The sequence below is a fragment of the Conger conger genome, unplaced genomic scaffold (assembly GCF_963514075.1).
Source record: "Conger conger unplaced genomic scaffold, fConCon1.1 SCAFFOLD_37, whole genome shotgun sequence".
Lineage (NCBI taxonomy): Eukaryota > Metazoa > Chordata > Actinopteri > Anguilliformes > Congridae > Conger > Conger conger.
In genome coordinates this window covers 750,126-774,260 of record NW_026890511.1, presented here as the reverse complement: position 1 = coordinate 774,260, position 24,135 = coordinate 750,126, and the positions used below count along the sequence as shown (strand labels likewise).

The following is a 24,135-nucleotide window of genomic DNA, read 5'->3' as shown; positions in this document are numbered from 1 at the left end:
TTAACGTTGTTAATACAATGTGGAGGGGTGATTGTGAATTGTATTGTTTGTAGCTAGCTCCATAGGTTCCAGTGAAATGGCAAAGACCATTTTTGGGGAGTTGGCTAAACTAACGTTAGTGCTACGTTACCTAGCTAGCTAGCTTAGTGGCGAACGTTTGCACGCCATGTTCTGAGGTAAATTTGTCCTACAGTATGAAATCAATTAACAGTTATTTGACATTTGAACAGAAGTAGCCTTTTAGAATAGCTTTAATATTGTTCACCATACTCCAGCTGGTTTTGTATCTTAAAATACCGTAGTTCAAACGGCTAACATGACCGAGTTGAAATGTGGCGGGTGATTGCATTGTATTCTTTGTAACGTCCACAGATTTCAGTGACGGCCAAGACTGCACGTGGGCGCCATTTCACGTCGAGGGACTGAGGTAAATTTCTCTATTCAACAGAAGAAAAAAAATCTATAGAATCACGGAGTTGACTAACGTTTATGTCTGTTTTTGGATACTCACAAATTGCAGAATGTCAGTTCTGAATCCTTGGTTTGGTGAGTGTTATAGCTTAGCTTAGCTTGGAAGGTGTCTTGCTAGCTAATGTTAATGGGGAAATACCCTGACTTAGAGAATGATATAAGTAATCTGTACTATGAAACGGTGTGTTATGAGAGTGAGTGCATTAGAAAATGCAAGGAAAAGCCCTGGGGTAGCTCTCGCTTTTTTGTTGTCTGTTTGCATTCCTGTGTTCAAGTTGCCCAATCTTTTTTGCGTCGGTAACTCTCTTGCAGGCCTGCTACAAGCATGCTGTTAAAAGTAAAACTGGGAGATGTCCAAAAGTTTGTTCGGATTACAGAACCAAATCTGACGGAGTTTCTGAGTGCAGGTAAGAAATTGGGATACTTGGGAAATGTGACAAATCAAGTCCTCAATGTGAGACTCAGGTTATCCACTGGGCGGAGCTGTGGCTTCATCTATTGTATTGCAGACAGCAATTATTCAAGATTAAGTGAATATTTAGTGAGTAGTAGATTTAGAAATCATTAGATATCCAATGACATTTCTGTTTACAAAAGCTTTTGTGCCTGTTTCTAGCATTTGCAAAGTTTGGTGTCCCAGCTGTAACAGAAGGTGTGAAAGTTGTTGACAGTTCAGGGACCGAGTTGGATGACGATGTTTTTGAGGATATAGCAAGAGATGCATCCACTGGGGTGCTAACCATCAAATATGACACAGGTTTGATTACATTTGTAATCTATATTTAATGGATTTAATGAATAAGTTATTTGTCATGTGAAGCTTACATTCGATTAGATAAGGGACATGTTTATGAGGGAACTGTGTATAATCTTTTTTTATTTATCCTGCCTTTTCATTCATGGTTAGAGTCTGTCTCCACGCTAGCCTCATCTGAGCGGTCCCAACCATCATCCCTCGATTCGTCGGGCTCACAGGATACTGTCATCATTTCAGAGAGCCCTTCCAGAAAACGCCAGAGGCTGGATACAGAAGCTAAGCAAGTAAGAGTTGACACACATGCAATATGTCTCTTAATAAAATGACCAATAAGGTGAAGATACAGGTATAGGTACAAACCGTATAGGAAGCAGTAGCCTATTTTGAAAGAGGGCCAATGGGCACAATTTAACATGGCAATTTAACACTCAAGGTCAACGCGTAAACAGGAAGTAAGGTCATGCATCACGAGCAGAGGTCTGCACTCTCCGAGCTATCTATCTATCGCAACGCCACGGCAAAACCTTAACAGCGGAAACGCTGGCCTACATTTCACAGGAGAGCATTCTGAGACCGGTAAGATTACACCCTGTGATTCACAACTCAGAAATGCATGTTTATCATATTTTTATAAGGTCAATGTTATGCCCCCATCTTTTCCATTGTACTGGTCGCGCGCCTGTAAGAATATCGTAGCTCACTTGAGACTGGATGGATCTCTCAAATTATCATCTCCACGAGTCAGAAGCATGCTAGACAGACCTCAGATAGGGTTAAAACTGATATTAAGGATACTTATCCTTTACCTTAACTTTGAATTGCAGTCTATACAGTATATTCCTAACACTGAATTGTTTTGCATTGTGCTTCAAGTTGGTGGAATCCATTCTTTCCAAGAAACCTGGTGGAGAACGCATAATAAATGAATACCATCGAACCAAGTCCTTGCAGGATGACAACAGAAGGAAAATGGTGAACATATTGGCAGCTGACTTGACAGAGAAGAATGGGTAATTAACTCCTTGTTTTTAGTTTGTTCTCAATCTAGCTTTCAGATGAATTTGAAATCTAAATGAAATCCAGGGAATATGACTGAGAAATCCATTCTTCTTTAATCTTCCAGTACTTCACCACCCAGACAGCTGAAAGAAAAGTATGCCAGAGGAATCGTGACCTTATTCCCCTACCTCAGTGACCCACACTCTAAGAATGGCTATGTGAGTTGCACACAGTAATGGTTGGGGCAATGTTGATACATTTTGAATCCTACTAGAGCATGCTGTTTTTCACTTTTAAATGTGAAGTGTCTGTTTTTGTTATCCTTTCACCCTCCAAGGAGCATTATTATGATGGCGAGAGTGGCAGTGGGTACTTGGCCTGGAGGATTAAAACTATTCAGAGAAGCGCTGCTAAAGACAGACGATCATCATTTGGAGGTAACACTAATAATACCGGGAAAATGTATGAAACAAAACAGTCACAAGATCAGTTATTGCCTTTTATTTTTTGCACATGTTTCTCCAGCCAATAAATAAACAATCAGTTTTCTTAAAAGACAAGTTCGGGATTTAGCACTTTAAGGCCTGTTAGAAGGTTATTTACTATTATATACAATGGTCCATATGAAGATTTTGACCAACCGTGCATTCTTATATATTGCGAATTTCTCATGGCCCAGCTAATTTACACAATGGGATCTGGATTGGCATGTAGAGAATCCTTAAAAGAAACACCATAAACTCTCGTTTTAAAAGTCTGGAAACTCAGTGGTCACTGGTGTCCGCTGATGTTCTGACAAAAACATTGCTGCAAAGTATGCTGCCTATCAGGTTTATGTATCATGGAACTATTTCCAGCGGAAGTGTATGGCTGCACTGTGACTGAAAATAGTTCCATGCTAAATTATAGGCTACATAAAATCTGATAGGAAGCATACTTTGCAGCAATTATTTTGTCAGAACATCAGTGCCAGTGACCACTGTGAGTTTTCTGACCACCTGAGTTTCCTGACCACTGTGAGTTTATGCTGTTTGAAGGAGCAATTGTGTAAATAGCGGAGCCATGAGTAATTCGCAATATATACAAGAGTGCACCGTTCATCAAAATGTTCATATGGACCATTGTATATGATGGTAAATAACCTAACAGACCTCAAAGTGCTAAATCTCTAACTTGTCCTTTAAATTAGTCAGCTCCAGACATGATATTAGTGACACAATTTTTGTACATTTTGGCTCATTACTTTTTGAGCACTGTACAGCCTAACAATGACAAGCTGAAAGTCTGCTCATCAATTTCAATGTGACAATTCATATCTTGAGTACAACGAGTTGATTAACAAAACAAGCGACATTATTGATTACTGTATAAACCTGTACCTGCAGAACTCCATCAATCAGGCCTTGGTGGCCTTGGTAGAGTGTGTTGAGATATTTTCCCATATTCTGTAGAATCCTGTGGAGGACCATCTCATGGAGGAGGACCAACTGCCAGACGAGATTCCCATGTTGTTCCAGAGACTGCCCTGAGCGAAGAGGAGTGCAAGGAAGCGATCTCACTAATGAAACATTCAGCTGATGAGGACACAGTGAAGAACAAGATGAAACTGACATTTGACTATAGGCGCAACAAGGTCCTCGACCCCCAGCAGTCAAGCAGCATACTGTCTGACTTTCCACGTTTCCAAGACGTCAAGGGCTTGGTAATTATCTGCCATTATTTTGACCATTTTGTGACACTTGAATAATCTAGATGGTAGATGTATTGTACCTCAACTAGCACCCACTAACTTTGGTTGGCTGTGAAATCCTGAAATTGTCCCCCAATCCCCCCTCTCCAGGTTGAACAGGATTTCGTTCTGATGTTTGGAGAGGGTGTATCAGGCAAGCTTCTGGAAAGGTGGCCGACCACATACAAGAAAAAGATCATCCAACAATGCAGACAGCTTCCATCCACCAGTGAGCTTGAAGAGCTCCTGCTGGCAGCTGATCCTCCTGAGGATGACACTGAAGTGGATGCTGACGTTGGTAAGCTGCTTTTGAGCATACCATTCTTGTTGTTTTTCACTCATGGACTTCTGTGGAAAATGTACGAGGACATTTTGTATTATCAACCAGTCAAAAGTTATCTTCCCATTCACTTGAATGAGTGCATCCAAGCTTTTTACTGGTACTGTATATTCATATTTTGAGTGGCAGAGCTTCTTGTGATGAACTGCTGTCTTTTCTCTTATTTTGTAAAAATACTGCTGACATTGCAGATGGACTGAATTTTGGTTATGGTCCACATAATTCAAGTGTCTTAAATCCAACTTGTATCGTTACAGGTTGGGACAGTGACCTCTCATCGGTTTTACTGCTGTTGCACCTGATTCCACCCTCTGCTCAGGGTCGGAAGAGACCAGGGAAGGTGTCGGCGTCCCAAGCAGAGAAGCATCTTGTGGTCTTCAAGAAGGTTGGTATTTTCTCCTAATGTATGTATGAATTTATGATTATAATATTACAACCATGTAATTCTAATCGTTTCTCCATGTGTGTTTGTCTTCTCAGACTGGAACAAGCATCCAAGAGCATCTTGATGCCATCACTACCAGCGTTCAACCCTATCTCCTGGCTGTTGGAGTGAAGAAGAATGCGATCCACCAGTTCTACATCGTTCTCGAGAAGAAGGCCATACCTTGCAAGTCAATCTCTTCTCTTGGTGCTTTTGATGAACTCTTTAAGGCACATTATGTGTTTGGCACAGCATACAACACCATGCTTCGCAACATGTACACGTTCCTCCAGACCACTGTGTACAGTATTGATGTTGGGATTGTCAAGGAGAGTCCTCGTGTTGCTGAAGTTAGGGCGAGGTTGCTTCATTAGTGCATGAGGTTTCTCCTCCACCATGAAGTGTTTTGATTGTCAGAAGGAGTTAAGTTGTTCAAATATGCTTGTTAGGCATTTGCGATTAGTTCACGGTTACTTGCCAGGAAAAAATCTTCGCCTTAAATGTGTTCAGACTGGATGTGGCTATATGTTTGGTACGTTTTCTGGTTTTAGGAAACATTTAAACACCAAACACACTGAGTATATTGACCAAGAGGTTGACACTGATGTTAATGTAAACAGTGTAGGAGAGGCGGTGATAGCTAATGTAGATGAGACCGCCACAACATCTGATGTCGATGTGACGGCCACATGTGAACTGTTCAGAAACTCCAATAGGAGCACTCTAGATATGTGTGCCACTGCTGTCGCACAACTCAAGGCTGCTGGATTAAGTCAGTCTACTGTAAATAGTTTTGTCTCAACCATGGAAGAAGTGGTTTCCAAGATTCATAGTCAGGCTAAAGATGCAGCTCTACAGTGCTTATCTCCACAGGACACAGAAAATAAGAACAGCATAGAACAGTCATTCCAAAAGTTGGAAAACCCATTCACACCCTTAAATTCAGAGGCTAAAAGAAACAAACACTTCACAGAGAAATGGGGAAAAGTTGAACCCATTGAAAAGGTGCTTGGCACAAGATTTGACAGCAGAAGAAACAAAACTACTGGGACATATGACCAGGTCATTGTAACTGATAAGTTTGCATATATTCCCATTTTGGAAACACTGAAGAGCATTTTTCAAAACCCAGAACTTGCAGACATGTTAAAGCCCAGGCACATGACCAAGGAAGGTGTGTATGCAGACTTGAGAGATGCCACCTATTTTAAAGAAAGTCCCCTGTTTTCTGTAGAAAAAGATTCCTTACAAATTCAGCTTTTTTATGATGACTTTGAAACTGCAAATCCATTGGGCTCTAAAAAGGGTATACATAAATTAGGTGCTATATATTTTACATTAAGAAATTTTCCCCCAATCTATAATTCCTCTTTGATTAATATTCATTTGTGTGCTCTTTTCCATGCACAGGACATTAAGCGTTATGATTTTAATTTGATACTTGAGCCACTTGTCAATGATCTGAAAGTACTGGAGACAGAGGGACTTAAAATTCCCATGTTTAGACACGTGATTCGTGGTACCATAGTTCAGGTCACCGGGGATAACCTTGGCTTACATGGTCTGTTTGGGTTTGTGGAGTCATTTGGGGCTCGGTATTGCTGTCGTTTCTGTCTCCTTGAGAAAGCTCGTTTTCAGACTGTATTCTGTGAAGATGATCCGGATGTTGTACTAAGAACTGTTGAGATGCACGCACAACACTGTCAAACTATACAGACAGATCCTACGCTACCTCATATATATGGTGTGAAACGCAGTTGTCTGTTGAATTCACTTCAGTATTTCAACACAGCCACCAACTTCTCTGTAGATATCATGCATGATATTTTAGAGGGGGTTGCTCAGTTTGAGGTGAAACTTGTTCTCCGGTACATTCTTCAGGAGAAACTTCTAAATGCTGAACAACTGGCTGGCAGAATACATGCTTTTGACTATGGTTACAATCAGCAGCGAAACCGTCCTCCAAGAGTCAAGTTGTTGGATGGAAGTAATGATTTGGGGTTGAATGCCACACAGTCTTGGTGCTTGTTGCGCAATATGCCTCTGCTATTTGGTGATTTAATACAGACAGATGATAAGTACTGGCATCTTCTGCTTTTGCTTCTACAGATTGTTAACATTGTATTTTCACCAGTCCTGTCAGATGGCATGACCATTTATCTCAAACATTTAATCACTGATCATCATCGGCTCTTCAAGCAGTTATTTCCTACAATCAACCTATTGCCAAAGCATCACTTCATGATACATTACCCTCGTAATATAAGGAACATCGGCCCAATTCTGCACATGTGGTGCATGCGTTATGAAGCTAAACATAACTTCTTTAAGAGACAATTAAAAAGCTTTAAAAACATTACAAAGACATTAGCCAAAAAGCACCAAAGTTGTATGGCAATGTATCAGGAGTCCTTTACCAAGGAAAGATTAACCTTAGGTCCAGGAAAGATGGTGGCACTTGTTGAGCTCAAAGAAGGTCCAGAGATTGCTTCCATATTTGGAGATAGTAACCAGTGTTTTTTCTGCCAAGTGGATAAAACATCATGGTACAGAGTACCGCTGTGACTTGATTATCTGTACTGAGGTAGCATTTGAGATGCCTGTGTTTTGTAAGATCAAGACTATTGCTGTGAAAGATGACAGTGTATTGCTCTGTGGAAAACTGATGGAAACCATGTGTTTTGATGACCATTACCATGCCTTTAAGGTCAGACTGCATCCAGACAGAGTTGTAAAGGTGTTGGATATAAATCAGCTGTGTTACTTCAAACCATTTGATGTTCAAATGAAGTATGGAACGACAGATTTCTCAAACTACATTGTTCCATATTGCCACTTTATGCAGACCTGCTGAGGTCAATGTTGTTGTTTTTTATGAGATGTTTTATTATTTTTTTAGGCCTGACCTAAAAATAAAATTGTTGAATTCATTATTTTGTGGTAACTTGTGATTTTTACTTACTTAATGTATATTGTATGTAAATATAATTTCACACTACAAGAGTAAATTAAGTGTAAAATTAACACCAGTGAGGTTTATTTTCACCAATAGTGTCAGGTTTCATTGACACTGTGCAGTGTTAATGGGTGTTATTTTCAGAGATGTTTTTTCACTGCAAGTGAGTAAATTATCAACACAGTAGTGTGTAATATCAACACTTCATCAGAGTTATTTGACCCTCCAGTGTTAACTTTTAATAACTCAATGCAGTGTTAATGAGCATTGGAATTCAACTCAATCAGAGTTAATTTGTTATCACAGAAGAGTAAATTATCAACACTACTGAGAATAATATTTACACTCTCCAGAGTTATTTAACCTATAGTGTTAAGTTTAAATAACACTATACAGTGTAAGCGAGTGTTAAGTTTGTACTCTATTTAGAGTTAATTTAACTCTAAAATTTTAACACAAGAGCAAGAGTCAATTTAACACAAATTCTGAGTGGGACCAAATACACTCGGGAATAGTGTTAAATTTGACTCTTTAAGTGTTCATTTGACACTGCAAGATTTACTGTGTAGTTGGTGAAAAAGAGCATATCTTGAAGAGAGAATACACTAGCTGCTCCCAAATGAAATATGTATGATGGTGAGTGGTTCCATATCATATATCCCAAAGGTAGCCATGTGCTCCTTTAGGAGCTTTAGATATAGGCCTTATAAAAACTTTAACTTTTCCCGCATTCAGAAACAAAGTTTTTCAGAGTGCGCATTTCTTGAAAGTCAAAACTCACATTTCATCCAAAACCAGAAGGTTTGATGGTGGGGCGAAAATCTATCAGGTGTATGCCCATTTGCCAGAAACCGCATTCAGAGCTAGTGAAATCCCCAAAATGACGATTTCAAGCTTTGGCACTCTAAGTTTCATAGTTGGTGAAAAAGAGCATATCTTGAAGAGAGAATACACTAGCTGCTCCCAAATGAAATATGTATGATGGTGAGTGGTTCCATATCATATATCCCAAAGGTAGCCATGTGCTCCTTTAGGAGCTTTAGATATAGGCCTTATGAAAACTTTAACTTTTCCCGCATTCAGAAACAAAGTTTTTCAGAGTGCGCATTTCTTGAAAGTCAAAACTCACATTTCATCCAAAACCAAAAGGTTTGATGGTGGGGCGAAAATCTATCAGGTGCATGCCCATTTGCCAGAAACCGCATTCAGAGCTTGTGAAATCCCCAAAATGACGATTTCAAGCTTTGGCACTCTAAGTTTCATAGTTGGTGAAAAAGAGCATATCTTGAAGAGAGAATACACTAGCTGCTCCCAAATGAAATATGTATGATGGTGAGTGGTTCCATATCATATATCCCAAAGGTAGCCATGTGCTCCTTTAAAAGCTTTAGATATAGGCCTTTTTAACAACTTTAACTTTTCCCGCATTCAGAAACAAAGTTTTTCAGAGTGCGCATTTCTTGAAAGTCAAAACTCACATTTCATCCAAAACCAGAAGGTTTGATGGTGGGGCGAAAATCTATCAGGTGTATGCCCATTTGCCAGAAACCGCATTCAGAGCTAGTGAAATCCCCAAAATGACGATTTCAAGCTTTGGCACTCTAAGTTTCATAGTTGGTGAAAAAGAGCATATCTTGAAGAGAGAATACACTAGCTGCTCCCAAATGAAATATGTATGATGGTGAGTGGTTCCATATCATATATCCCAAAGGTAGCCATGTGCTCCTTTAGGAGCTTTAGATATAGGCCTTATAAAAACTTTAACTTTTCCCGCATTCAGAAACAAAGTTTTTCAGAGTGCGCATTTCTTGAAAGTCAAAACTCACATTTCATCCAAAACCAAAAGGTTTGATGGTGGGGCGAAAATCTATCAGGTTTATGCCCATTTGCCAGAAACCGCATTCAGAGCTTGTGAAATCCCCAAAATGACGATTTCAAGCTTTGGCACTCTAAGTTTCATAGTTGGTGAAAAAGAGCATATCTTGAAGAGAGAATACACTAGCTGCTCCCAAATGAAATATGTATGATGGTGAGTGGTTCCATATCATATATCCCAAAGGTAGCCATGTGCTCCTTTAGGAGCTTTAGATATAGGCCTTATAAAAACTTTAACTTTTCCCGCATTCAGAAACAAAGTTTTTCAGAGTGCGCATTTCTTGAAAGTCAAAACTCACATTTCATCCAAAACCAAAAGGTTTGATGGTGGGGCGAAAATCTATCAGGTGTATGCCCATTTGCCAGAAACCGCATTCAGAGCTTGTGAAATCCCCAAAATGACGATTTCAAGCTTTGGCACTCTAAGTTTCATAGTTGGTGAAAAAGAGCATATCTTGAAGAGAGAATACACTAGCTGCTCCCAAATGAAATATGTATGATGGTGAGTGGTTCCATATCATATATCCCAAAGGTAGCCATGTGCTCCTTTAGGAGCTTTAGATATAGGCCTTTTTAACAACTTTAACTTTTCCCGCATTCAGAAACAAAGTTTTTCAGAGTGCGCATTTCTTGAAAGTCAAAACTCACATTTCATCCAAAACCAGAAGGTTTGATGGTGGGGCGAAAATCTATCAGGTGTATGCCCATTTGCCAGAAACCGCATTCAGAGCTAGTGAAATCCCCAAAATGACGATTTCAAGCTTTGGCACTCTAAGTTTCATAGTTGGTGAAAAAGAGCATATCTTGAAGAGAGAATACACTAGCTACTCCCAATTGAAATATGTATGATGGTGAGTGGTTCCATATCATATATCCCAAAGGTAGCCATGTGCTCTTTTAGGAGCTTTAGATATAGGCCTTATAAAAACTTTTACTTTTCCCGCATTCAAAAACAAAGTTTTTCAGAGTGCGCATTTCTTGAAAGTCAAAACTCACATTTCATCCAAAACCAGAAGGTTTGATGGTGGGGCGAAAATCTATCAGGTGTATGCCCATTTGCCAGAAACCGCATTCAGAGCTTGTGAAATCGCCAAAATGACGATTTCAAGCTTTGGCACTCTTAGTTTCATAGTTGGTGAAAAAGAGCATATCTTGAAGAGAGAATACACTAGCTGCTCCCAAATGAAATATGTATGATGGTGAGTGGTTCCATATCATATATCCCAAAGGTAGCCATGTGCTCCTTTAGGAGCTTTAGATATAGGCCTTATAAAAACTTTAACTTTTCCCGCATTCAGAAACAAAGTTTTTCAGAGTGCGCATTTCTTGAAAGTCAAAACTCACATTTCATCCAAAACCAAAAGGTTTGATGGTGGGGCGAAAATCTATCAGGTGTATGCCCATTTGCCAGAAACCGCATTCAGAGCTTGTGAAATCCCCAAAATGACGATTTCAAGCTTTGGCACTCTAAGTTTCATAGTTGGTGAAAAAGAGCATATCTTGAAGAGAGAATACACTAGCTGCTCCCAAATGAAATATGTATGATGGTGAGTGGTTCCATATCATTTATCCCAAAGGTAGCCATGTGCTCCTTTAGGAGCTTTAGATATAGGCCTTTTTAACAACTTTAACTTTTCCCGCATTCAGAAACAAAGTTTTTCAGAGTGCGCATTTCTTGAAAGTCAAAACTCACATTTCATCCAAAACCAGAAGGTTTGATGGTGGGGCGAAAATCTATCAGGTGTATGCCCATTTGCCAGAAACCGCATTCAGAGCTAGTGAAATCCCCAAAATGACGATTTCAAGCTTTGGCACTCTAAGTTTCATAGTTGGTGAAAAAGAGCATATCTTGAAGAGAGAATACACTAGCTACTCCCAATTGAAATATGTATGATGGTGAGTGGTTCCATATCATATATCCCAAAGGTAGCCATGTGCTCTTTTAGGAGCTTTAGATATAGGCCTTATAAAAACTTTTACTTTTCCCGCATTCAAAAACAAAGTTTTTCAGAGTGCGCATTTCTTGAAAGTCAAAACTCACATTTCATCCAAAACCAGAAGGTTTGATGGTGGGGCGAAAATCTATCAGGTGTATGCCCATTTGCCAGAAACCGCATTCAGAGCTTGTGAAATCGCCAAAATGACGATTTCAAGCTTTGGCACTCTTAGTTTCATAGTTGGTGAAAAAGAGCATATCTTGAAGAGAGAATACACTAGCTGCTCCCAAATGAAATATGTATGATGGTGAGTGGTTCCATATCATATATCCCAAAGGTAGCCATGTGCTCCTTTAGCAGCTTTAGATATAGGCCTTTTAAAAACTTTAACTTTTCCCGCATTCAGAAACAAAGTTTTTCAGAGAGCGCATTTCTTGAAAGTCAAAACTCACATTTCATCCAAAACCAAAAGGTTTGATGGTGGGGCGAAAATCTATCAGGTTTATGCCCATTTGCCAGAAACCGCATTCAGAGCTTGTGAAATCCCCAAAATGACGATTTCAAGCTTTGGCACTCTAAGTTTCATAGTTGGTGAAAAAGAGCATATCTTGAAGAGAGAATACACTAGCTGCTCCCAAATGAAATATGTATGATGGTGAGTGGTTCCATATCATATATCCCAAAGGTAGCCATGTGCTCCTTTAGGAGCTTTAGATATAGGCCTTATAAAAACTTTAACTTTTCCCGTATTCAGAAACAACGTTTTTCAGAGTGCGCATTTCTTGAAAGTCAAAACTCACATTTCATCCAAAACCAAAAGGTTTGATGGTGGGGCGAAAATCTATCAGGTGTATGCCCATTTGCCAGAAACCGCATTCAGAGCTTGTGAAATCCCCAAAATGACGATTTCAAGCTTTGGCACTCTAAGTTTCATAGTTGGTGAAAAAGAGCATATCTTGAAGAGAGAATACACTAGCTGCTCCCAAATGAAATATGTATGATGTTGAGTGGTTCCATATCATATATCCCAAAGGTAGCCATGTGCTCCTTTAGGAGCTTTAGATATAGGCCTTTTTAACAACTTTAACTTTTCCCGCATTCAGAAACAAAGTTTTTCAGAGTGCGCATTTCTTGAAAATCAAAACTCACATTTCATCCAAAACCAGAAGGTTTGATGGTGGGGCGAAAATCTATCAGGTGTATGCCCATTTGCCAGAAACCGCATTCAGAGCTAGTGAAATCCCCAAAATGACGATTTCAAGCTTTGGCACTCTAAGTTTCATAGTTGGTGAAAAAGAGCATATCTTGAAGAGAGAATACACTAGCTGCTCCCAAATGAAATATGTATGATGGTGAGTGGTTCCAGATCATATGTCCCAAAGGTAGCCATGTGCTCCTTTAGGAGCTTTAGATATAGGCCTTATAAAAACTTTAACTTTTCCCGCATTCAGAAACAAAGTTTTTCAGAGTGCGCATTTCTTGAAAGTCAAAACTCACATTTCATCCAAAACCAAAAGGTTTGATGGTGGGGCGAAAATCTATCAGGTGTATGCCCATTTGCCAGAAACCGCATTCAGAGCTTGTGAAATCCCCAAAATGACGATTTCAAGCTTTGGCACTCTAAGTTTCATAGTTGGTGAAAAAGAGCATATCTTGAAGAGAGAATACACTAGCTGCTCCCAAATGAAATATGTATGATGGTGAGTGGTTCCATATCATATATCCCAAAGGTAGCCATGTGCTCCTTTAGGAGCTTTAGATATAGGCCTTATAAAAACTTTAACTTTTCCCGCATTCAGAAACAACGTTTTTCAGAGTGCGCATTTCTTGAAAGTCAAAACTCACATTTCATCCAAAAACAAAAGGTTTGATGGTGGGGCGAAAATCTATCAGGTGTATGCCCATTTGCCAGAAACCGCATTCAGAGCTTGTGAAATCCCCAAAATGACGATTTCAAGCTTTGGCACTCTTAGTTTCATAGTTGGTGAAAAAGAGCATATCTTGAAGAGAGAATACACTAGCTGCTCCCAAATGAAATATGTATGATGGTGAGTGGTTCCATATCATATATCCCAAAGGTAGCCATGTGCTCCTTTAGGAGCTTTAGATATAGGCCTTATAAAAACTTTAACTTTTCCCGCATTCAGAAACAAAGTTTTTCAGAGTGCGCATTTCTTGAAAGTCAAAACTCACATTTCATCCAAAACCAAAAGGTTTGATGGTGGGGCGAAAATCTATCAGGTTTATGTCCATTTGCCAGAAACCGCATTCAGAGCTTGTGAAATCCCCAAAATGACGATTTCAAGCTTTGGCACTCTAAGTTTCATAGTTGGTGAAAAAGAGCATATCTTGAAGAGAGAATACACTAGCTGCTCCCAAATGAAATATGTATGATGGTGAGTGGTTCCATATCATATATCCCAAAGGTAGCCATGTGCTCCTTTAGGAGCTTTAGATATAGGCCTTATAAAAACTTTAACTTTTCCCGTATTCAGAAACAACGTTTTTCAGAGTGCGCATTTCTTGAAAGTCAAAACTCACATTTCATCCAAAACCAAAAGGTTTGATGGTGGGGCGAAAATCTATCAGGTTTATGCCCATTTGCCAGAAACCGCATTCAGAGCTAGTGAAATCCCCAAAATGACGATTTCAAGCTTTGGCACTCTAAGTTTCATAGTTGGTGAAAAAGAGCATATCTTGAAGAGAGAATACACTAGCTACTCCCAATTGAAATATGTATGATGGTGAGTGGTTCCATATCATATATCCCAAAGGTAGCCATGTGCTCTTTTAGGAGCTTTAGATATAGGCCTTATAAAAACTTTAACTTTTCCCGCATTCAGAAACAACGTTTTTCAGAGTGCGCATTTCTTGAAAGTCAAAACTCACATTTCATCCAAAACCAAAAGGTTTGATGGTGGGGCGAAAATCTATCAGGTGTATGCCCATTTGCCAGAAACCGCATTCAGAGCTTGTGAAATCCCCAAAATGACGATTTCAAGCTTTGGCACTCTTAGTTTCATAGTTGGTGAAAAAGAGCATATCTTGAAGAGAGAATACACTAGCTGCTCCCAAATGAAATATGTATGATGGTGAGTGGTTCCATATCATATATCCCAAAGGTAGCCATGTGCTCCTTTAGGAGCTTTAGATATAGGCCTTATAAAAACTTTAACTTTTCCCGCATTCAGAAACAAAGTTTTTCAGAGTGCGCATTTCTTGAAAGTCAAAACTCACATTTCATCCAAAACCAAAAGGTTTGATGGTGGGGCGAAAATCTATCAGGTTTATGTCCATTTGCCAGAAACCGCATTCAGAGCTTGTGAAATCCCCAAAATGACGATTTCAAGCTTTGGCACTCTAAGTTTCATAGTTGGTGAAAAAGAGCATATCTTGAAGAGAGAATACACTAGCTGCTCCCAAATGAAATATGTATGATGGTGAGTGGTTCCATATCATATATCCCAAAGGTAGCCATGTGCTCCTTTAGGAGCTTTAGATATAGGCCTTATAAAAACTTTAACTTTTCCCGTATTCAGAAACAACGTTTTTCAGAGTGCGCATTTCTTGAAAGTCAAAACTCACATTTCATCCAAAACCAAAAGGTTTGATGGTGGGGCGAAAATCTATCAGGTTTATGCCCATTTGCCAGAAACCGCATTCAGAGCTAGTGAAATCCCCAAAATGACGATTTCAAGCTTTGGCACTCTAAGTTTCATAGTTGGTGAAAAAGAGCATATCTTGAAGAGAGAATACACTAGCTACTCCCAATTGAAATATGTATGATGGTGAGTGGTTCCATATCATATATCCCAAAGGTAGCCATGTGCTCTTTTAGGAGCTTTAGATATAGGCCTTATAAAAACTTTAACTTTTCCCGCATTCAGAAACAACGTTTTTCAGAGTGCGCATTTCTTGAAAGTCAAAACTCACATTTCATCCAAAACCAAAAGGTTTGATGGTGGGGCGAAAATCTATCAGGTGTATGCCCATTTGCCAGAAACCGCATTCAGAGCTTGTGAAATCGCCAAAATGACGATTTCAAGCTTTGGCACTCTTAGTTTCATAGTTGGTGAAAAAGAGCATATCTTGAAGAGAGAATACACTAGCTGCTCCCAAATGAAATATGTATGATGGTGAGTGGTTCCATATCATATATCCCAAAGGTAGCCATGTGCTCCTTTAGGAGCTTTAGATATAGGCCTTATAAAAACTTTAACTTTTCCCGCATTCAGAAACAAAGTTTTTCAGAGTGCGCATTTCTTGAAAGTCAAAACTCACATTTCATCCAAAACCAAAAGGTTTGATGGTGGGGCGAAAATCTATCAGGTGTATGCCCATTTGCCAGAAACCGCATTCAGAGCTTGTGAAATCCCCAAAATGACGATTTCAAGCTTTGGCACTCTAAGTTTCATAGTTGGTGAAAAAGAGCATATCTTGAAGAGAGAATACACTAGCTGCTCCCAAATGAAATATGTATGATGGTGAGTGGTTCCATATCATATATCCCAAAGGTAGCCATGTGCTCCTTTAGGAGCTTTAGATATAGGCCTTATGAAAACTTTAACTTTTCCCGCATTCAGAAACAAAGTTTTTCAGAGTGCGCATTTCTTGAAAGTCAAAACTCACATTTCATCCAAAACCAGAAGGTTTGATGGTGGGGCGAAAATCTATCAGGTGTATGCCCATTTGCCAGAAACCGCATTCAGAGCTTGTGAAATCGCCAAAATGACGATTTCAAGCTTTGGCACTCTTAGTTTCATAGTTGGTGAAAAAGAGCATATCTTGAAGAGAGAATACACTAGCTCCTCCCAAATGAAATATGTATGATGGTGAGTGGTTCCATATCATATATCCCAAAGGTAGCCATGTGCTCCTTTAGGAGCTTTAGATATAGGCCTTATAAAAACTTTAACTTTTCCCGCATTCAGAAACAAAGTTTTTCAGAGAGCGCATTTCTTGAAAGTCAAAACTCACATTTCATCCAAAACCAAAAGGTTTGATGGTGGGGCGAAAATCTATCAGGTTTATGCCCATTTGCCAGAAACCGCATTCAGAGCTTGTGAAATCCCCAAAATGACGATTTCAAGCTTTGGCACTCTAAGTTTCATAGTTGGTGAAAAAGAGCATATCTTGAAGAGAGAATACACTAGCTGCTCCCAAATGAAATATGTATGATGGTGAGTGGTTCCATATCATATATCCCAAAGGTAGCCATGTGCTCCTTTAGGAGCTTTAGATATAGGCCTTATAAAAACTTTAACTTTTCCCGCATTCAGAAACAAAGTTTTTCAGAGTGCGCATTTCTTGAAAGTCAAAACTCACATTTCATCCAAAACCAAAAGGTTTGATGGTGGGGCGAAAATCTATCAGGTGCATGCCCATTTGCCAGAAACCGCATTCAGAGCTTGTGAAATCCCCAAAATGACGATTTCAAGCTTTGGCACTCTAAGTTTCATAGTTGGTGAAAAAGAGCATATCTTGAAGAGAGAATACACTAGCTGCTCCCAAATGAAATATGTATGATGGTGAGTGGTTCCATATCATATATCCCAAAGGTAGCCATGTGCTCCTTTAGGAGCTTTAGATATAGGCCTTATAAAAACTTTAACTTTTCCCGCATTCAGAAACAAAGTTTTTCAGAGTGCGCATTTCTTGAAAGTCAAAACTCACATTTCATCCAAAACCAAAAGGTTTGATGGTGGGGCGAAAATCTATCAGGTGTATGCCCATTTGCCAGAAACCGCATTCAGAGCTTGTGAAATCCCCAAAATGACGATTTCAAGCTTTGCCACTCTAAGTTTCATAGTTGGTGAAAAAGAGCATATCTTGAAGAGAGAATACACTAGCTGCTCCCAAATGAAATATGTATGATGGTGAGTGGTTCCATATCATATATCCCAAAGGTAGCCATGTGCTCCTTTAGGAGCTTTAGATATAGGCCTTATAACAACTTTAACTTTTCCCGCATTCAGAAACAAAGTTTTTCAGAGTGCGCATTTCTTGAAAGTCAAAACTCACATTTCATCCAAAACCAGAAGGTTTGATGGTGGGGCGAAAATCTATCAGGTGTATGCCCATTTGCCAGAAACCGCATTCAGAGCTAGTGAAATCCCCAAAATGACGATTTCAAGCTTTGGCACTCTAAGTTTCATAGTTGGTGAAAAAGAGCATATCTTGAAGAGAGAATACACTAGCTACTCCCAATTGAAATATGTATGTTGGTGAGTGGTTCCATATCATATATCCCAAAGGTAGCCATGTGCTCTTTTAGGAGCTTTAGATATAGGCCTTATAAAAACTTTAACTTTTCCCGCATTCAGAAACAAAGTTTTTCAGAGTGCGCATTTCTTGAAAGTCAAAACTCACATTTCATCCAAAAACAAAAGGTTTGATGGTGGGGCGAAAATCTATCAGGTGTATGCCCATTTGCCAGAAACCGCATTCAGAGCTTGTGAAATCCCCAAAATGACGATTTCAAGCTTTGGCACTCTAAGTTTCATAGTTGGTGAAAAAGAGCATATCTTGAAGAGAGAATACACTAGCTGCTCCCAAATGAAATATGTATGATGGTGAGTGGTTCCATATCATATATCCCAAAGGTAGCCATGTTGAGACGGGTGCGTGGGGGTTGGACTCAAAATGCACGACTCAGAAACAATAGTAACATAAAGACCCCTCAGGGCTTTATTCGGGACGAATCCCAGGAGAGTTGTCAACACAAGCAAAGTCCATACACGTAGATCCAGCCAAACAAAAAGTAAACAAACAAAAAGTAAACAAACAAAAAGCACGGTGCTGAGGGAAGAGGCAAACTCGTAGTCGGTAGACGTGCAGGGAGGTCCGGTAGCAGGGGAGCTGTCAGCGGGGCAGATGAACAGACGGACGGCAGGCAGAGGCGTAGTCGTGGACGAAGCGGGAGTCGAAACCATGAAACAATCAGCGAAGCAAAAGTACAAAAACGGTAGGCGGGGACGTAGTCGAGAAACAAAACGAAGGTCACAAAACAGAAATCAATAATCGATGGTCGGTAAACAGGCGTGGATCGTAACGTGTAATCAAACAGTAAATAATGCTCAAGAGTTGCGTGGAAAACAGAGGCAGACAATTTCGCAGTGAACAGTTGCGCGACTGGGCTATAAATGCAGGTGTAGACAGGTGTAGACAATTAGTTAGAGCGTAGCAAGGAAATGGAAAACAGGTGCGATGGATGACAAGTTTAACAAGGAGATTAGTAATCGTTAGTAATAAACCTATCCTGCCCTAGCATTAGTAAATTAGTAAATGACATGCACGAGAAACGTAAGGTAACATGAACACATGATTAGTCTTGTTAGTTTCTACCCAATCCTGATCTAGCGTTAGTAGTTTTAGTAAATAGACAAATAGAAACGCTAGGGGAGTGAAGGACAGAACGAGAGAGAGAGAGAGAGAGAGAAAAAGCGGAACGCAAGGTTTGCGGAAAAACATGTAAAAGTGTATGCATAACAACGACCAGTTAACGTAACAATAAACATGCATCGAAACATAACACAAAGCGAAACTAAGACGATAATCACTCAACATAACCAGGTAATATAATCGTAACGAAACATAACTAGACATGACGAGAAAATAAATCGTAACAAGAAATAAACTAAACAACATGACGAACCTAGACTAACATAATACATGATAAGACACTACGTGACTAAGACAACATGAACAAACATAAATCAACATAAAACATGGTGAGACAGACCTGAAACGTGACAGGACCCCCCCCTTAACGACCGACTCCTGGCGGTCCTTGGAATTTATCAGGGTGGTCACGATGGAAGTCTCTGATGAGCGATTTGTCCAGAATGAGACTGGGAGCGACCCAGGAACGCTCCTCAGGGCCATAGCCCTCCCAGTCAACCAAGTATTGCACCCCACGGCCCCTCTTACGAATGTACAAGAGTTTCTTAACAGTGAATGCGGGGTGGTTGTCAATAATGCGGGGGGGAGGTGGTGGGGGATCCGGGGTGAGAGGATACGGGCTTAATACATGAGACATGGAATGTGGGGTGAATCTTAAGGGAAGCCGGGAGTGACAGTTTAACAGAGGAAGGGTTGATGATTCTGTGGATCTTAAAGGGACCAATAAAGCGGGGTTGTAGCTTGTGAGAGGTGGCTTGGAGGGGAATGTCCTTAGTGGACAGCCAGACGGAGTCACCTGGTTTGTAGACTGGAGCTGGAGTGCGTGGCGATCAGCAAAACGCCGATTGCGGTCTGCCGTGCTTAGCAGCGCGGCCTTGGCATCCCTCCAAACCTTGGCGCACCGTTTCATGTGGATGGCGAGGGAGGGAACAGCGATCTCGGCTTCTTGGTCAGGGAACAGTGGAGGTTGGTAGCCCAGGGAGACCTCAAAAGGTGATTTCCCGGTGGCAGCGCAGGGTAGGGTGTTGTGAGCGTACTCCACCCAGGTAAGCATCTTGCTCCAGCCGGCTGGGTTCTTGGCCGATACGCAGCGTAGAGCGGCCCCCTGGTCCTGATTGGCCCTCTCAGTTTGGCTATTGGATTGAGGGTGGTAGCCCGAAGAGAGGCTAGCTGTGGCCCCGAGGGCCACGCAGAACGCTTTCCAGACTTGGGAAATGAATTGGGGGCCGCGGTCAGATACGATGTCCGATGGAAGTCCGTGGATGCGGAACACCTCTCTCACCAGAACATCCGCGGTCTCTTGGGCGGTGGGCAATCCAGCCAGGGGGATGAAGTGTACCGCTTTGCTGAATCGGTCCACCACCGTCAGGATGGTGGTGTTACCCTCGGAAAGGGGAAGTCCGGTCACGAAGTCCACTCCGATGTGACTCCAGGGTCGGATGGTCGGCTGGGCACCGGCAATGGTTGAAGCAGTCCAGCAGGGGCCTGGTGAGATGCTTTGCTTCTGGCGCATGTGGTGCAAGCCTTGATGAAGCGTCTGGTGTCGGGGATCATGGCACTCCACCAGAATCTCCGCTTCAGCACCGCCAAGGTGCGGGTAAAGCCGGGATGGCAGGAAAGGAGGGATGAATGGGCCCATTGCAGCACCTGTGTCCGAGCGGCTGAGGGGACGTATAGGCGTAATCCGGGGTTGGACCTGGGATCGGGATCCTCTCGTAGAGTCCTCTGGATCACCGCCTCGATCTTCCATGTGACAGATCCGATGGTGCAGGAGGTAGGAAGGATGTTCTCGGGGATCTCACGCTCAGAACAGGTGTTGAATTGACGGGACAGGGCATCGGGCTTAACGTTCTTCGAACCTGGACGGTAGGTGAGAGAGAAGTTGAACCTCCCGAAGAACAGCGCCCATCTTGCCTGTCGAGAATTCAGCCTTTTGGCTGTCTGGAGGTATGCCAGGTTCTTGTGGTCGGTCCAAACAATGAACGGCTTCTCGGCCCCCTCCAGCCAATGTCTCCACTCCTCCAACGCCAGTTTGACTGCCAGCAGCTCACGGTTTCCAACGTCGTAGTTCCTCTCCGCCGGGGACAGCTTCTTGGAGAAGAAGGCGCAGGGGTGTAGTCAGTTGTCAGCGGCCGCCACCTGAGAGAGCACTGCTCCCACCCCTGTGTCGGAAGCATCCGTCTCGACCACAAACTGGCGGGTGGGGTCGGGGTGTACCAGGATGGGAGCGGAAGCGAACAGTCTCTTGACCTTGGTGAAGGCCGTCTCAGCTTCGGGGCTCCACCGGAATGGCACCGCTGGGGACGTGAGCTTGGTTAGGGGGGAGACCACTTGACTATAGGAACGGATGAACCTACGGTAGAAATTGGCGAATCCCAAGAAGCGCTGGAGTTGCTTGCGTGAGGTGGGTGTGGGCCAGTCGGTGACCGCCAGAATCTTCTTGGGATCCGCCCTGATCTGTCCCTTCTCAAGGATAAACCCAAGGAACTCAACTGTGTCGGAGTGGAAGACGCATTTCTCTGCCTTGACAAACAATTTGTTTTCTAGAAGCTTTTGTAGAACTTGCCTGACGTGGTTTTCATGATCCTTGGCATTAGTGGAGTAGATCAAGATGTCATCCAGGTAGACGAACACATGGCGACCCAACAAGTCCCGAAGAACGTCATTCACCAGGGCCTGGAACACAGCAGGAGCATTGGTGAGGCCGAATGGCATGACCAGGTATTCAAAGTGTCCGAGAGAGGTATTGAAGGCGGTCTTCCATTCATCGCCCTCACGGATCCGGACCAGGTGGTACGCGTTGCGAAGATCCAGCTTGGTGAAGATGGTGGCCTCGTGAAGTGGGTGGAACGCGGAGTCCATCAGGGGCAGAGGATACTTGTTCCTCACCGTGATGTTGTTCAGCTCCCTGTAGTCGATGCACGGGCGTAGGGAGCCATCCTTCTTCTGGACGAAGAAGAATCCCGCACCGACGGGAGAGGAAGAAGGGCGAATTAGTCCGTTAGCCAGGCAGTCACGGATGTATGTCTCCATAGCCTCCCTTTCAGGTCTGGAGACGTTGTAAAGGCGACTTGAGGGAAGTGACGAACCAGGAAGGAGCTCGTTGGCGCAGTCGTAGGGTCGATGAGGTGGCAGAGACTGAGCTTGTATCTTGGAGAACACTGCGCCCAGGTCATGGTTCCCAGAAATGATCAGTTGTACGGGAATAGTGATGTGCGTCATGCGGCAGAACGTCCTTCCATCCAGCGACCGCGCATTCTCAGGGTGGGGTAGAGGGAGGGTGGGAATGTTCAGTTCAGACACCAGAACTTCGTCGATGAGGTTGGCGTCCGCTCCAGAATCCACCAATGCGTTAACCCGGGTTGTTCCGTCGGGAAGAATCAGCAGGGTGGTGAGCGTGAGACGATGGTTGTCTCTGTCAGAACCCTCATGCCTGTCGACTGCTCTCACCTCTACTGGTCGCCTGGTCCTGAAGGAGCACCGAGCCTGGGTGTGACCCGGCCTCCCACAGTAGAAGCACGAGCCGGTGGTTCTGCGGCGTGCTCGTTCCTCGGTAGAGATCTTGGTACTGGCCCGGGACAGGTCCATGGGTTCGGGTCCCTCCAACTCCTCATGTCGAGGATTTGGCCCCTGCCTGGGGTACGGGTTGCCGGGAAGGATCGGTCTCTCCGACCGGCGTAGTCTGGCACGGTTGTCCAGGCGGATCGTGGTGCGCACGAGTTGGTCGAGCTGGGTGATGGGGTCCAGTCGCGCCAACTCGTCCTGGAGCGTCTCACTCAGGCTGGCCAGGAAGAGATTCGCCAACGCCGCATCGTTCCAACTAGTGGCCGCCGCGAGGGTGCGGAAGTCGATGGAGTGGTCTGCCGCGGTCTTCCGTCCCTGGCGCAGAGCAATCAGTCTCTGGGATGGCTCCTGGTCGGGTGCGTGGGGGTTGGACCCAAAATGCACGACTCAGAAACAATAGTAATATAAAGACCCCTCAGGGCTTTATTCGGGACGAATCCCAGGAGAGTAGTCAACACAAGCAAAGTCCATACACGTAGATCCAGCCAAACAAAAAGTAAACAAACAAAAAGCACGGTGCCGAGGGAAGAGGCAAACTCGTAGTCGGTAGACGTGCAGGGAGGTCCGGTAGCAGGGGAGCTGTCAGCGGGGCAGATGAACAGACGGACGGCAGGCAGAGGCGTAGTCGTGGACGAAGCGGGAGTCGAAACCATGAAACAATCAGCGAAGCAAAAGTACAAAAACGGTAGGCGGGGACGTAGTCGAGAAACAAAACGAAGGTCACAAAACAGAAATCAATAATCGATGGTCGGTAAACAGGCGTGGATCGTAACGTGTAATCAAACAGTAAATAATGCTCAAGAGTTGCGTGGAAAACAGAGGCAGACAATTTCGCAGTGAACAGTTGCGCGACTGGGCTATGAATGCAGGTGTAGACAGGTGTAGACAATTAGTTAGAGCGTAGCAAGGAAATGGAAAACAGGTGCGATGGATGACAAGTTTAACAAGGAGATTAGTAATCGTTAGTAATAAACCTATCCTGCCCTAGCATTAGTAAATTAGTAAATGACATGCACGAGAAACGTAAGGTAACATGAACACATGATTAGTCTTGTTAGTTTCTACCCAATCCTGATCTAGCGTTAGTAGTTTTAGTAAATAGACAAATAGAAACGCTAGGGGAGTGAAGGACAGAACGAGAGAGAGAGAGAGAGAGAGAAAAAGCGGAACGCAAGGTTTGCGGAAAAACATGTAAAAGTGTATGCATAACAACGACCAGTGAACGTAACAATAAACATGCATCGAAACATAACACAAAGCGAATCTAAGACGATAATCACTCAACATAACCAGGTAATATAATCGTAACGAAACATAACTAGACATGACGAGAAAATAAGTCGTAACAAGAAATAAACTAAACAACATGACGAACCTAGACTAACATAATACATGATAAGACACTACGTGACTAAGACAACATGAACAAACATAAATCAACATAAAACATGGTGAGACAGACCTGAAACGTGACACATGTGCTCCTTTAGGAGCTTTAGATATAGGCCTTATAACAACTTTAACTTTTCCCGCATTCAGAAACAAAGTTTTTCAGAGTGCGCATTTCTTGAAAGTCAAAACTCACATTTCATCCAAAACCAGAAGGTTTGATGGTGGGGCGAAAATCTTTCAGGTGTATGCCCATTTGCCAGAAACCGCATTCAGAGCTTGTGAAATCCCCA

General features: G+C 42.4%; 1 protein-coding gene and 1 long non-coding RNA gene across 2 annotated transcripts; both read left to right on the top strand.

Annotated features, from left to right (window-relative positions):
- Window positions 1-794: 794 nt before the first annotated feature.
- LOC133120475 (uncharacterized) lies at window positions 795-1,753 on the top strand. The gene is made up of 4 exons (XR_009707342.1): window positions 795-878; window positions 1,088-1,228; window positions 1,379-1,512; window positions 1,662-1,753. It is a non-coding gene; the product is annotated as an uncharacterized LOC133120475 (long non-coding RNA).
- A 10-nt stretch (window positions 1,754-1,763) lies between these two features.
- Window positions 1,764-7,650, top strand: LOC133120474 (uncharacterized). Its single transcript, XM_061230326.1, has 8 exons — window positions 1,764-1,804; window positions 2,102-2,238; window positions 2,352-2,445; window positions 2,565-2,664; window positions 3,679-3,929; window positions 4,068-4,254; window positions 4,554-4,681; window positions 4,777-7,650. Exons 2-8 carry the CDS (start codon window positions 2,198-2,200, stop codon window positions 5,092-5,094), a joined length of 1,119 nt encoding a protein of 372 aa, XP_061086310.1. The 5' UTR covers window positions 1,764-1,804; window positions 2,102-2,197; the 3' UTR covers window positions 5,095-7,650.
- Window positions 7,651-24,135: the final 16,485 nt, after the last annotated feature.

Excerpts from the sequence above, each read along its gene's own strand:
- LOC133120474 (XM_061230326.1), top strand. The coding sequence starts at position 2,198 with ATGGTGAACATATTGGCAGCTGACTTGACAGAGAAGAATGG. Across the intron at positions 2,446-2,564 it reads CACACTCTAAGAATGGCTAT|GAGCATTATTATGATGGCGA; the intron begins GTGAGTTGCACA and ends TCACCCTCCAAG. Across the intron at positions 4,255-4,553 it reads TGAAGTGGATGCTGACGTTG|GTTGGGACAGTGACCTCTCA; the intron begins GTAAGCTGCTTT and ends GTATCGTTACAG.